At 49.5% G+C, this 14,783-nt stretch overlaps 1 protein-coding gene across 1 annotated transcript; it reads right to left on the bottom strand.

Moving 5' to 3' along the window:
• Window positions 1-2,546: 2,546 nt before the first annotated feature.
• LOC104566152 (uncharacterized) lies at window positions 2,547-9,880 on the bottom strand. Its single transcript, XM_088532984.1, has 5 exons — window positions 9,721-9,880; window positions 7,957-8,145; window positions 4,627-4,762; window positions 3,393-3,572; window positions 2,547-2,796 (listed from the first exon to the last, which is right to left on the bottom strand). Exons 1-5 carry the CDS (start codon window positions 9,878-9,880, stop codon window positions 2,547-2,549), a joined length of 915 nt encoding a protein of 304 aa, XP_088389110.1.
• Between the last annotated feature and the right edge of the window lie 4,903 nt (window positions 9,881-14,783).

Here is a 14,783-nt window from a genome sequence, read left to right as displayed (position 1 = left end):
GCACTAGATTTTTATCTTTAAAACATGCATCACTTCAGTTTACAGTGAAAACAGGTGTCAATCTCTGATTTTATGTAGGTGGGGGAAAGAAAAAAAAATGATTGTTTTTAAAGCCCTGCCTGGACCGAGAGAACAACGAACGCCAAATATCTCCCAAATGCTTTTTTTTTGCACAAAAAAGTCACTTTTGAGAGAAGGGAAATTGTAGTGAGCTATTTTATTTTATTTTATTTTATTTTATTTTATTTTATTTTATTTTATTTTATTTTATTTTATTTTATTTTATTTTATTTTATTTTATTTTATTTTATTTTATTTTATTTTATTTTTTATTTTTTCTTGTTGTTTGTTTGTTTTAAAGCATGGTAGGGGAGAAGAAAAGAGAAGGAAACATGTGGAAAATGCTCTTCCCTTCTCCTTTAGTCTCCCTCCCTGCCCCCTCCTTTTTTTTTTTTTCTCTTTTCTGTTTTGCTCTCTTAAAAATATATATGTATATGTATAGTTTCTTTCTATGTGAACAAGGAATGTGGCAGTACCGTTCCCAGGACAGAACCTGTGCCGAATCCCCAGCCCTGAGAATATATGTTAATGAAACACAAACGAAAGCATATTCTGTGGTTACGGTACCCGTGGGCATTATAGAGCACTAGGGGTGGGTCAAAGCGCCCGCAGTGCAATTTCTGAATATCCCTGCTGGTGTTTCTGAACAGGGAGCACGTCCCATCCTCCGAGCAGCCTCACAAGCCCCAGGCAGGTGACTGAGGAACAGGATGCCCTAGGCCGGACTACTCCCTGCTGCAGCCGGTTCCTATGGCAGGAGATGATGTCCCTTTCGAGGGCAGGAATTGCTCTGCTTGGCAGGGCTCCCGGGGCCACTCGCTGTGCTGGTACCTGGCCTTGCTCAGACTGGCCGAGCGCTCCCTGGGCTCTCCCGGTGGGTCTAGGCAGGCTGCTGCAGGCAGCCTGGCTGCAGCTGCCCACAAGGTTGTGGTCAGGGCATAAGCCTGAAGGAAACACAGTTTCCTCGTGGTTTTTTTTTTTTTTTTTTCTGCTCATGGTTTTTTTCTGCTTTGCAGCTTCAGTTGCTCTATGAAAATGAAGGGTCTTTCCTCCTTGCAGTGCACTTGCTGATAAATGGTCATTGTGGGTGTCCTCTTCCTTGAAAACAACATAAATAAAAGTTTTCTTCACATCTTTTCCCTCTCACAGGGAGTCAGCCCCCAAACCAATTTTTCCGTTGCTTAGTAATAGGAAAAGAATACTTGCAAGGTGGAATGGGAAGAGATTCCTTTATTAGTAACAGAAACAGCGAAAATGGCCCCTATCCAAGAAGACACATCAGGGTTTCTGAGGATGTCTGCTGGTAGGGCTTGCATGTTACAGAAAAATGTGATACCTTGAGCCTCTTAATTTTCTTGCCTAAAAATGCAATGCAAATATCGATGGAAATAAAGTCAGCAGCTGAAAACTCCTCATAGCAGGGCAGGGGGAATATCCGAGTTAAGTCCTCGATGATGGTGGTGATACTGCTGGTTCATGTTCTTACTGCAGCTCCCTGACCTGCCAGCACGTGTTTGGCTAATGCAGCAGCAGCTCCCGAAATGCAGGGGATGCGGAGTCGCTCAGTGGGCCCCACGTGCCCAGAATGTGCTGGATTTGCTCCCAATGCAGGAATCTGCTCCCCAAAGCTAAGAGGGGAGGGGTGGACAGGTCCTGAAGCTGCTCTGCATGCAGCACATGGAAACGCGCCTATACGTTTCCATCCAGGAAATCGTGGACAAGGAATATGGCTGTCCCCACTCTCTGAATGCAAATAAGGGCAGGCATGGCAGCTCTTCGGGCACTGCTGTAGATCCTGATACACGAGGTGAATTTCTAATGGGTGAGAGAAGGAAGGAAGGAAGAAGAAACCCAAAGCTCTTTTGCAGGAGTGCTATGTCCTTTGTAGTAAGGGAAAAAAATGTTTTCCTCTTGACTGACTGTCTTTACACGCTGCATTTTGTAATTCCAAGACAGACTATGTAGAAATGCTGAGGATATGGTGAGTTCTAAACAACAACAAGAAAAGGCTTTAAATCTCAGCCTACATTCAAGTGTAACGAATTGTAAATGCCTCCAATTATCTAGTGACACAGATTCCTTGTTCGTGGTGACTGGCTGTGTTCACTTTCAGCCTTTAAGAAAGCCCAACATGGAAAAATCAGACTCCTATTCTTAAAAAGTAAAACCTGAAAGTCTACCTGTGCTTATACTCTCTTTTAACCAAGAGCTTTTTTGACATGGCTTTGTACTTTTTCACTAAAACGATCCATTAAGAGCCATGTAACCTAGGAACTTACGTTTCAATTGCCCACTCTGGAAATGGGGCAGAGGGAAGGATTATATGAAAAAGCCTTTCAGCATGAAGCGCCCAGTCTTCTCCATGTGAGAACCCAGGGGCAGTAATTGGCTCTTGTGAAATCCTTCCCTGAACTCTGTGGTGTTTCAAGAAATAGGTGGTGTTTTTGTCCCCCTTTTTTTTTAATAGAAAAAGACAGTTAACATTTTCAAACTGGCCTCTGCAGCTTGTTTAAGAGCTTATGATCCTCGTGGCCCCTGTAGTAGAGGGGCAGCAGGTCCCTGGGGAGGTCGGCGCGGCCTGGCGTCGCGGACAGGAGGCCGGTGCTTGGCGTGTGGAGCAGCTGGGCGTACGCGGGCCCGGAGCGCGGGGCGCCTGGATGCGGCACGGCCTGTGGGAAGGCCGGCGCCTCCGCGTGCCAGCTCTGCGCGGGCGGCTTGGGAAAGCTTTCCGGGCTCCTGTTAAAGGCAAGCGGGAGAGAGGGGAGCATGAAGGGCTAGTAGGATGAGACAGGGAGAACGCCGAGATGGTGGTAGGTTTGTGGCTCTGCTGGGGAAAAGAGCTGGTGCAAGTGCTGCCTTGCCTTGGTAGGGTTAGGTGGGGAGCTGGCTGGGAGAATTTCACCACGAATTTGTTTTCTAGGGTTTGTGTGGAACAGCGGGAAATAGGCTGTGACCTGCAGAGCAGGCTCCTCCACTGCATAATTTAGTAACACAGTTCATTGAAACAGGTAGCACCCAAGCAGCAGTGGCCTGGCCACCAAAGAAGGGTTGTGGCAGCCTGGTCGTGCAGGGCTTTAGCAGAGACCTCAGGAAAGGAGGAGCTCTTGCCACGTAGTAGGATCTGTATCTGTTAATACAGATCTCCTCTCCTGCTGGGACTATGAACAAGAGGGCAAGGGACACAACCAAAGTCTAGTGGGGCTTAGGTTGTTAAAACTCACTGCTCCCAACGCAGTTAGTCTGGAAATTACTCTCCCCCCTAATATAAGAAGCGACATGGGGAACATCAGGCAGCCGCCCGCCCCAGCCATGGTCTCCACGCTGAGCATTACCTCTGGAAGGCTGGATTATTGCATCCTGCAAACGCGCCTGGGAACACCGAGCTGGAGAGGGCTGAGAGGTGGTAGTCCCGTCGGTGGTAGTGTGTTAGCCTCCCAAAAGCGATCTTCCCCCGCTCAGGGGCTGCAGGGTCATGTTGCCTTCCTCCGCGGCGTTTCCTGCCAAGCTGCGGCCTGGAAGGCAGGAGAGAAGGAGGAAGAAAAAGGGAAAGATATGCACAAACAGGGGCTTATTTGAGCTGTGATGGACTGGTGGCCTCCAGCCAGCTCAGAGAAGAGCAGGCTCAAGGGAAGGGGTATGGATGAGGCCTCCTGAGCACCGAGGTGCTAGCGCTCGCTCTGCCTCTGTGTGCCCCTCGGCGTCTGCCCGCGTTTCTTTTCCTTCTTTTTGCGGGGGTGATGGCACTACATGTGGAGCTACTTGGCCTCTTGAGTGAATCCTGTTGATTGGGTAGAAATTGCACCAGCTTTGGGAAAACTAGCAGCTCCATGGTGAAGCTGGGGTCAATTCTCTGCTTTGGGCAGGCAAGATGGGCGTTGCTCTGAGCTCCGCATCGACCCTGGTATTGGACACCATTGCATGGCCCGGCCCGGTGGGCCCTGTCTTTGCACTGGGACTCAATACAGCTTTGGTTGTGAGCAAAGCCTTAATTTTTCATGTGTGGTTGTGTTAACCAGCTTTCCTGTCACCCTCAAGGGTAGTTTCTAAAGCCAAAACTCTACATTATTTGTTGACAGCAGCACCTGCATAGGATGGAGAAGGGGGTTGCAAGGAGCCATGCAGATGGGCAGCCGCGTTTGCAGATGTGATGCCGCTGGAGCTTGTTGTTCAGCAGATGGCAGCAGCAGCACTTCTTTAGCTTGGGGAGGCACTGGCATATCACCCCCTGCAAAAGTGCCCTGGAAACTGGGCTTCTCAGAGCAGGGGGTGGTTGATAGCTTAGGATATGGGAGGCGCTGATGCCAGCAGTGCAATGAAGAAGAGGTCTAGGGTGGCTTGCAGGGGCCTGTGCGAAGTGTGCCCCGCAAAGGGCTGCAAGGGGGAGAGCTGGAGCACAGCTCAGGCCCCCTTGCCACAAGGGGCAGGCGCTGCCTTCGGCTGGGAAAGCCGCTGTGTCCGTGCCCAAGGCAGCCTGGAGCCAGGAGGCTGGCAGAGCGGCTGCCCCGGCCCCGTCTGTGGCAGGGCCCTTCCCTCGCGGGTACTCACCCCCGGGCGGCCTCGTGCCGCAGGGCGCAGCTCCTCAGCGTCCTGTCCCGCCAGCAGCACACGGCGAAGGAGACGGACAGCGCCAGGATGATGGCGCCGCTGACGAGCGAGGCCACCACGGCCACGCGGAAGCCCTTGTCGTGGGGACGGGGGACGGCTGCAGGGCAGGAATAGAGCAGGGTGCCGTGAGCGACCACCACAGTGGCCCAGGCTCACGAGGTCCAACGTGCAGGGCAGCCCTTCCCCGGCCTTGCAGTGCCCCGGTATCCACCCTCCTCATGGCTCCTTGGCCTCCGGGCCTGTTGGTCGAGTCTGTGACCCATGAGATCCCCCGGGTCATTCCCAGCAGGAGCTAGTGGTTCCCAAGGCAGGACCTCTGCTCTTGTGCATTGCTGTGTGCTCGCTTTTATTTGATAGTGTTCTGCATTTTCAAGGAGTTGAAGCTAACTCGAGCGGTAATTTTCTAGGCCGTACGCAATAAATGACTTTGCTAATTAAAAGAGATGTTCCTGTCTCGGATGGTCTCTAGGTAATCTCTCCCCTATGTATTAAAGATGTGGACAAGCCTCTGATAACCTAAAGACATGCTTGAGGGATGATTTATACTAATAGCCATGTTGCCTAAGCCATCGTGTTTGAAAAGTTAATGGCAAGAAAGCTAATAAAAGAATTGCTTTGTGAACTAATTATTGTAGCCTAACAAAATAAGTACACAACATAAGTATACTGCGATAGTTTAGAAAGAAAAGAAAAAGGAAATTTCTGATAGAACTGTATTCAAAATTAATATTTTCTTCAGATAATTAGAATTAAAGTAAAATGAACATGACAGAAAACACAACACCTCATGTGTCTTGCATAAGCTGTACAGGTAGTGTGGATTAAGCTTCAATTCTAAGAAAGAAATGATGGCAACTATTGCTTTTTGAACCTGGAACATACATTTCTGCTTAACCCTTCCTTGGGGAAAGAAAGAAAAAAAGTTTAAATGGCTTAAGGAAGCAAGAATATTTGGAAGAAATATGGCTTGTGGAGATGGAAGAAAATTGATTAGAAATCTCTGGACGCAGTAGGCATTTCTTTCAGAGTTTTCTCAGACAGGTGTAAGATCCATCTTAGTGCACGATCTCTTTCTACTTTAAAATCAACATCTGAAAACATCAGATGAATTGCACTCCAATGAAACTATAAAGGAAATCTAAATACTGGCTGTGCTGTAGATGTCTAAAGTTAGAGACTTGACTCTCATCCCAAGGTCAAAATAATATGAAAGAATTTGCTTATGTCTGCAAAAAATGGTATGTTCGGAGCAGCAATATATGCATTAAACAAAAACTTTATGACCCTTAAAAGGATCAGAATAAAATCTCTGGAAGTAGAGAGGTTTGTGTTTTGTTTTAAAGAAACATTTGAAGTGTCTGATGATCTTTTCCTTTAAAACTGTTTATAAGTTTATTTTTGGGTGCTAAAGGTGTGATTAGCATTTGGTGGTTTTTCTTTTTTTTTGATCACTAAAGATGTTTCTGCATTATACACTTTAAGAAACGTAGCATATGCTGAGAGCTGAGAATATAAGGTTTGCTAATTAGCTTTATGAATATTTTATTGTTGGAAACAGGAGTACCTGTAACTTATTGCAAAGAAGTTCATTGCTCTTTGCCACACTTGCTTGTATGATCAGAAAACAGCCACTGACTGTGTATCGCCAAATTTTACGACTCTGAATTGATGGCAAATTGCTTCATTTGTGTATCCACATTTTTAAAGAGCCAGCTGTCTTCTATGTCTTTTTTGGCCTGAACTGCAGTGTCCTACCTCAGGATGTAGAGAGATGTTCTATGACTGAAACAGTTGTGTCTTAGTTTTATGACACGTTACCCTTCCTGAATAGTTTTGCTTACCTTAAGCAAATGAAAGAGAAGGAACAAGAGCAAATGTGGTAGGCTTTCCTTTTACAACATTTTTTTAGCCAAATTTTGCTCCACGGGTTAATTGGTAAACTGTTTTTGGATAGGGCTATGTGGCTTTAATTGTTAGCAGTTTACACGAGCAATATATCTAAAGGGTAGCTATACAGTATTTACAGCTTCCGCATTGTTGGCTACCACTGAAGAAATATATAACTTTCTTGAGGGCAGTTTCCCTGAAATTATTTTATGTGCGTTCACAATGCAGGGTGTGTGATAGAGGGCTTTCAAGAGGTAGACTTTGCTCTTTAGATGTTAAGCTGTTAGTCCTTTTGTGAGATTGTAACATTAAAAAAAAGGGTCATTTCAATCTGTCATGTGCTTTAATAAATAACAAGTGCTGGATTATTCCAAAGTTTAGCTTCCCTCCTTCCTCCTGATGGAAGTTTTTGGCTGCAAATTTAGATTCCCTTTGCTGGGTATTTGGAGCTGGATGGGAGTCTTTGCCTGGTTTCTTGGTGTCTTCTGTAGGAGTTGTCACAAGCAAGGTAATGGCTGATTTGGGGGTGAACTAACTCCTGGTGAAAATACTACTGTGATTAAATTCCCTTCCCTCCCACATGTTTTTTTGTTTGTTAGTTTGTTTGTTTTTTAAGATTGGGTTCGATGGCTGCTCTGTAACAGAGAGAAAATAGTGTAGGAAAATACAAAGCCATCTTTTGCACTAGAACATCTCCCTTCCTTCCTTCCATGGTGCCGAAGCCCAGAGGCTGACGTGTCCATGACCTCTTCACTAAAGGTTGGTCTTGGAGGGAAACTCCTGCTGCGTAAGAAGACAGAAAATGCCACAATGCTCTTTTGCCTTAGGACACTGTGGAAACTGTTCTTGGAAAAATGTCAGCTAGAGATGCCTGATTTCCTCAAGGAGGGTTCCCTACATCTCCCCTGGGCTGCTTTCCCACCTGGAGGCTCAAAGGACAGCCTAGGTTACATCGTTCGTTAAATGCTGGTGAAGGGATCCCATTAAATACTCACAGTATGGCTCTGCATTGCATTCAGATGGGCTACAGACCAGACCAAGCAGGACCTCTGTTGTCCCCACGGGCAGTAGAGCAGGTTCCCTGCCCTGGCAGGTCCCCAAGGGGATCATGCATGGAGCAGAGAACCTGTGGTGACACATGTCTCAGGACACCAGCCTGAGTGTTGGCAGCATCTCAAGCTTTTGTGCCTCTGCAGACTGCTCCCTCGCCTGCTGGGGGCCGGGTTTCTCTGCCCCTGTCCATCTATGGCCACTTCTAAACAGTGGGTGCAAACTGTACTCCTGTTTTCTGGAGCCTGATGGTTCAGAAAGGGATGGAGAGCACAGAAAACAAGCCAAAACCCTATAAGCAAAAGTTAAGCCAGCCCAGGGCATTGTCAAGAGGGAGAAGGGCTGGCTCCTTACCCTCGCAGTGGGGCGGGTGGTGGCTCCAGGCGGAGACGCCGTCCCGACGCAGGCACACCAGCCTCTCGCTGCCTACCAGCTGGTAGCCCTCCTGGCACCAGTAAGCGACGACAGAGCCCAGCGAGCTGCCGGAGCCCCTGTCCACGTCGTAGGATCCGTAGCGCGGCGGGACGAGGGCCGTGCACTCGGCTGCGGAGGAGAGAAGGCGTTAGGGGCAGGAGGAGAGCAGAGCCGCGCTCCCGCTGCGCCTCAAACGGCCACCCCTGCGGCCCTCCTGCAGGTCCTGCAAAACATCTCCATGGGCCTGAGACACGCATGGAAATCCCATGGTTTCATTTGGAAAAGAAAAGAAGATACTAGTCTTCCACTTGCAAATCCTGTACTATGAGGCACTTCTAAATAGCAGAGTTAAGACTGGAAAGGTACAGAATAGGGGAGAAGGGGTGGAGAGTGACCCTTAAAAAGAGAAGGAAGCAGATGGGCATTTTTTAATACACCAAACAGTCAAGGGAGTTAGATTCTGGGGAGAATGTTATGGAGTGGAACTCAATAAAAATATTTCCTTATGCCATAGGCAGGTAATTTCTCCACCTTGGCTTTTTATTTATTTATTTATTTGTTTTGTTTTTTACTTTATTATCTACATCTATTCAGCATTACTCAGTTATTCTGCTTAGATCACCCTTTCTGTATTCCACCCTTTGCATCTTCAGAGCTGTCCTATTCCCCTCCTTGGTAGTAACTAGAAACATCCACAAGCGGGGCAGACACCAAGGTGGATGCCAATCTGTGTCCATCCTTCAAGAAAAAAAAAATATATATATATATATATCCTACCAAGAGGCCAAGAAGATGTGAATTTCTAGACCTTAGTGTCAGAGGTACCACAGACAAAAACATCTTGAATTAAAAGAGAATATTCACCTGCAAACTTAGCCAAGCTTCAAATGTGCAGAGTGGAAGTTGCTGTGTGTCTAGGGCAGGGGAAACTTTCCAGGCAAAGCGGCAGCATGGCAATAGAGCTCAGTCTAGAGGGAGGTTTGTTTTGCCTCTGGCTTTGCTGAGATGATATGGACTTATCTCAAGAGGGATTCACAAGAAAATAGATACCAGCAGGTTGAGTTAGATGTGACCTGGATAAGGTCAGATGCTTTTTAGGGACAGCAACATTGTTAAGAGATAGTGGGCACATCCTCATGAGTAAATCATACCGTCCCACCGACTTCTCCTGGATGCTTGATTGGTCATAGTGTTAAACTGTCAGAAAAGTCCTGCTCCAACATGCCTTTTTCCCAAACAATTCCAAGCTGCAGTTTGAAGATAAGGTGGTCCAGGGACTGTTCCCAGAAGGCATTTTGGAAGCATCATGTAGTGGGTAAAGGTTTTGGAAGGTTGGGAATTTCAGCCGGGGTGCTGCGGCTTGTCCTGTGCAGCGCTGGGGAGGCGCTCGCCTCGGCACCCACGGACCCTGCGTTCCCCCGCTCTGCTTAGTAACTGCATATTCCAGGAAGTAGATTAAGTAATAATAATAATAAAATAATAATAATCACTCCCAGCATTTTGAGATCATTTATACCTTCTAAAAATCTCCATCCTCATTTCACGCAGGAGCCTCCTCTCCCCTCTGGGACACTGCACCCAGGGCAGTTGCCTCAGGAGAGACCAGACTCTCCCGGAACAAAACGCAGAGGCTGTTTGGACCCGGCACCCTCCTGTGCGCTACGCCGAGGCACCCCCCATAGCCGGGAGCAGCAGCTCGCCTACCTGAACCGTTGCTGTGCCCCGAGGTCCCGTTGGCAGCGGCTCCGGGCAGCACCGGCCCTGCGCTGGGCGATGCGGCGGCAGCGTCGCCACAGGCCACGCTGAGGCAGCTCCACGGCAGCAGGCAAAGGGCGATGCCCCCGGCAGAGCGGCGTCCCGTCATGGTCGGGGCCAGCGCAGCATCCTCGAGTGCCCCGCGCCCTCGGTGCTGCGGCTGCCGCGCCGCGCCGCAGCGCTCAGCTGGGCTCTTAGGGCTCTAAGCCTAAGCTAGCGGCCGTCCCGGCCTTGCCCTGCTCAGGCAGCAGCCCCAGCGCCCCGCTCCCAGCACGGCCCCTCTCTGGCTGTGCCTTGCTGGCCTCTGTCCTCCCTTTCCACCCGCTCCTGGCTCCACCAGTCTCCCCCTGTGCTGCGCTCTGCGGGCTTGGCCCGGGGACTGTGAAGTGCCATGGAAAATACAGGCCCTGGGAAGGCAGTGAGAAAGAGCAGGCGTTTGGGATCCATCTTTTACAGCTCCCTCCTGCAGGGCTGGCCTGTCACCATCTCACCAGGCACTGCAGCTTCCCTGTGTGCAGAGCTGCATGTGGGGCGCACGCAGCGCCTACCTGCCAGGAGCCCAGCTCGGGGACCAGGAGACAGCCAGCAGCCCAATGCCGGAATTGGGCATTAAACTGCAATTTTGCCTTTATTTTCTGTTTTTGCAAAGAACTGCTGAGGTTCTTGAATTACAGAGCCTCCTGTGCCCTTTTCTTCCCTTCCACTGAAGTCCAGGGCCAATTTTCTGCAAATAACAGTGGCACTGAATACGTGGCATCCAAATCAAAAGGGTTTCACAACATCAATTCAGCCAAATTTGCTGCTGTGAGAAGCACAGAAAAAAAAATTATTTTTCTTTTTCCTTGCGGTTTCTTCTGTTCAATGTCTTGCTCTCTTTGTCACTTTTAGACTGCCCAGGCTACTTGTAATATTTTATAGCTAGGAGAGGCTGTGGCAGAAACCAGCTCTTGTCTCACAATATTTTTTTTGGCTAAGTTACTTGTAGCTGCCTGATCCTTTGCATGCACCTGGGAAGATGTGAGATGCCCTTAGTGGTGTGTGAGAACTTGAGACTGGGAGATTTCAGATGCTTGATAGTATTAGTTTATCTACTGATTACAACAAAATAAACTCAATTCACAAAAGCCTCCATGCTGCTGCTTTGCCCAGCAGTCACCACACGAGTTGTGTGATCAGATGATCCCTTAGGTAGAGCTTTCTGGTGTGTTTTGGAGCATCCCTTGCTGTGGCTGCCCCTTCTCACTGGGCTGTGCCTCTGGGACCATCTCAGCAATCCCTGCTGGAGCCAAAATAAAGTGGGAGAAGGAGAAAAAAACTTTGGCAGGAGGCTCTGCCTGCATCCTACATGTCATGGGGCACTCTGGGCTTTGCTCCAAGCCGAAGAATTAAAGATGTAACAAGGTCTGAACAATCATTCAAGAATAACATTTGCACGAATACAACCACCTCCACAGCCGGGTGTGAGGACGTTTAGCTCTGTGTTTTGTAATCGTTTGTTTTTTATTCAGTGTCGCCTCAGAAATGTGGGGCAGTTCCCACTGGTGGAAGCAAGCGCCAAGCTTGGGGTCTTTGTGCGCACAGGGTGATTTAGTGCAGCACATAAAGAGGGAATAAAAGTGTCCAAGGACCCCGTGGCAGAGGGCGGTCAGCAAGGGCCTGCCGCAGCGGGGAGCGCTGCAGGGCCTGGCAGCGGCGAGCGCTGCAGGGCCTGGCAGCGGCCAGCAGCGAGCTGGGCCCTCGCGGCCTTTCCCAGCGCCAGCCGCGGCGCTCGGGGCCTCTCCCAGGGGAACAGCAGCGTCCCGGGCAGCCAGCAGACGCTGGCCGCTTTGCCTGGGTGCCCAAAGGGTGCGTTAGGGCTGGAGGTGGTTTGCAAGAGCGCTTGGGCTCTGCTCGGAGGCTGGCACTGCTCTGCCCTGCATGGCTTTGAGCGTCTTTGCTTGGGGCTTCACAGCAGCCAGGCACTAGCTTACTGTGACCACGCGGTTATTTCCCTGCTCAGTCTGTTTTTTTTTCCTTCCCCTTCTTCCTGTAGTTTTTTTTTTCTGTTTGTTTGTGCTAAGAAGATAAGCCTTGAGGCAGGTGGGGACCCTCGGGTTGCAAGAGCGGGGGCACCTCAGGCCACGGGACTTGCCTGGGTGTAAAACAGGCCGTCACTCAGAGACCCATGAATTGGCTTGCAGGGACCCTGGATGCTCCTGTCTTTGGAAAGGTGGCTCCAGTCCAGTGGGGAATCGGCCCCTCTGCAGAACCCGAGCTGTGGTTGGACCCCGCGACGCGTCTTCTCCCACAGCCCCAGCTAGTCCCGTGGCTGCCACTTGCTGGCCACTAACTTGCCCCCACCTCAGGGTGCACCACCTCAGTCTTGCTGTTTGCCCCCATCCCCTCTGCCCAATACACCCGCTAAATAGCTGGGCTGACCAAGCACACGCCACGAACGCAGCGTTCAGCACCGAGCGGGTGCTAAGTCGTGTCACATGCACCGAGGAATGAATTGGCTCAGCCAGAGCCTGGGGATACAATAACCACTGCTGAGCTTGTGCTCAAAATGCGGAGTAGATGACATGGATTATGCCTTGGCTAATGCTCTTAAGAGCTATTCCTAGGCCTGAGGGAGATAAAGGGGCTTATTATTGCAAAATTAATATCCCCCTGGGGTGGCGGTTCAGAGCTGTGCCCCACACCCCGGCCCTGCCTTCCAGCCGTGGGTGCAGGAGCAGCGCAGGCCACGGGGCTGTGTGGCGGGGGCAGCGGGTGGCCCTGGGCAAGGGCACTTGCCGAGCTCAGCCGCGCTGAGGCTTCTCCTTGCAAAATAAAGGGAAAAGGCAGAGGGGAGCTCCGGGCGGGGGTGGCTGCAGGGAGCAGCTGCTCTGGGGGCTCCTGTGTTCCCGGCCCCTCGAGCGTGGGCTGTGGATGGGCTCCTCTGGGATAGCGGCCCCACAGGGAGGCTGCCGGGGAGAGCTTGGCTCGCGGAAGGGCTTTCAGGTGCCTCCAAGGGCCCTCGTGTGTGTGCTCAGCTCTGCTGCACAAGGGGGATCTGCTGGGGTGAGGAGCTTTTCCTCCTACCTTCTGCCGCATCCTTCAGAGCCGTCAGATTCCTTTCTGGACAAATGCACCCTTCACACACTCTGCTGACTATGTTTATGTCCCCGTACCCTGGAAGATTTTCCTCCTTCAGTCCCTGATCTGCAGCTGCAAAACCAGCACCCTGGCGCAAAGCAACTGCTGGGTCTCATGTGTCCTTTCCCACCGGACCACGACGACACCGCAGCCTCAGGAGGTGTCACCTGGTTCTTCCCCACCACCTGAACCCAACACCGTCCTCTCACCCTGGCACTCCTGACGGGAGAAAAGCCATGGGGCTCCCTTGCCATGGCAGAGGGCTCTGGCTTTCTGAAAGGAAACCTGAGCAGCGAGGTGTTGGCATAAGCATAGCCCAGTGAAACTTAAGGCATCCTTTTAATCTTCTTCATTCCCATCATGGCCCACACCCTCATGCTGATCTCCTGGCTTGGCACAAGCCCTGCCACCTCTGCAATGGGTGGCTGCACCCCAGCATAAGTTTCTGTGACGCCAAAAAGCACCAGCCTTGGAGGAGATCAGGCGCTTCCCTCCCACCTCATGGAATGAGGATGTCTGGAGGAAAGTCTCCGGCGCAGCATGGGCAGATAAGTGCTGGGGGTGAGAAGAAACGGTTTTCGGGCGCTGTGCCTTCTGTCACCTACCTGGGTTTGATCTCAGGGTACCCAGGTTTGCCTCGAATGAGGCCTGGCCTTGGCTTGGGGCATTTGCAGCCAGACATGTAATGGGGCTGTCAGTGGGACATGATCCAGACAGGCACACGAGGCTGAGGGGAATCCAGTCTTTTTTGGTTTTCTTTTCTAACACATTGCAAAGTGCTTGGACGCAGTCCTGTGCCACGTGCTTTAGGTGACCCCGTGTGTGCAGGGGTTTGGACACTAGATGATCTCTAGAGGTCCCTTCCAGCCTTAAGCATTCTATGATTCTATGATTTTACTTGGGCAGGTGGTTGCCTGCCCATGTATTCCTAAAAACCCTTCATAGAACTGATTACGCTATTACTAATTTAAGGCATTACTGCTTAGGCATGCATCTTTCCTATCTGTTTTTGTTTTTCTTTCTTTCTTTTTTTTCTTTTTTTTTCCTGAAAACCTCTCAGTTCAGTAATTCATTGCTGAGCCTTTTACATACGTGCATGCTCATACACATATGACGTAGACATCTATGTACACACACAGAGATACTATAGCCTTTGCTTCTCTCTAAGGCCAGAACATCGCAGACTGGGGCATTTTTACACAGACTCCATAAATTCCTGCTTTGGCATGTTGATTTTGCTGTTTCATAATGGCTTGATTTCTAGATCTACAGCATTAGCCTTACATTGACCAGAGCCTGAGACTATTCAACTCTTTATTCCTATCAAGCCTACTCCAAAGTTCAGGCTTTTGGCTAGTCAGAAACTTCCTGCTTTTTTTTCATGAGAACCTGCAATCTCTTATCTACTCTTTCAGTGCCTTTTTGACACTTCAGTGTTTCTAGGAGTGGCAAAATTGTTTTCTGCCTAGCTTTATTGAGAAAAGATATTCTTGTTACTGGTGTTATTTCTCAAGTTCTTTCATTCTTCTCATCCTGCACATACTGCTAGACATCTGGGAAAAGGCAGTCTAGATGAGTTGGACATTATTTTTCACCTGCTTCTTTGGATTGTTTCACAAGTTTATATAACCAAAGAGAAGAAGAAACCCTGATTATTGAATGCTTGGCTCTCATTAGAAATTAAGGCTATGGCAGGACTGCCATTCCCTGAGGAGTCATTGAACAGATGTTGGGCTGATACTAAGAGATGGAAGACTCTTTTTGGTGAGAGCTCTCATCATATTCTAATGGAAAGACAGAATAATCCCAGAGGAATATTTTGTCATTGCCTGACCAAAAAAAAAAAAAAAAAAAAACAGCGTGAGAGAGATGGTAGGCCACAAAGGATAGCAGAT

The sequence above is a fragment of the Tinamus guttatus genome, unplaced genomic scaffold (genome assembly GCF_059628265.1).
Source record: "Tinamus guttatus ecotype Peru unplaced genomic scaffold, ASM5962826v1 Tinamus_guttatus_pri_ptg000472l, whole genome shotgun sequence".
Lineage (NCBI taxonomy): Eukaryota > Metazoa > Chordata > Aves > Tinamiformes > Tinamidae > Tinamus > Tinamus guttatus.
This window is presented reverse-complemented; position numbering and strand designations above follow the sequence as displayed.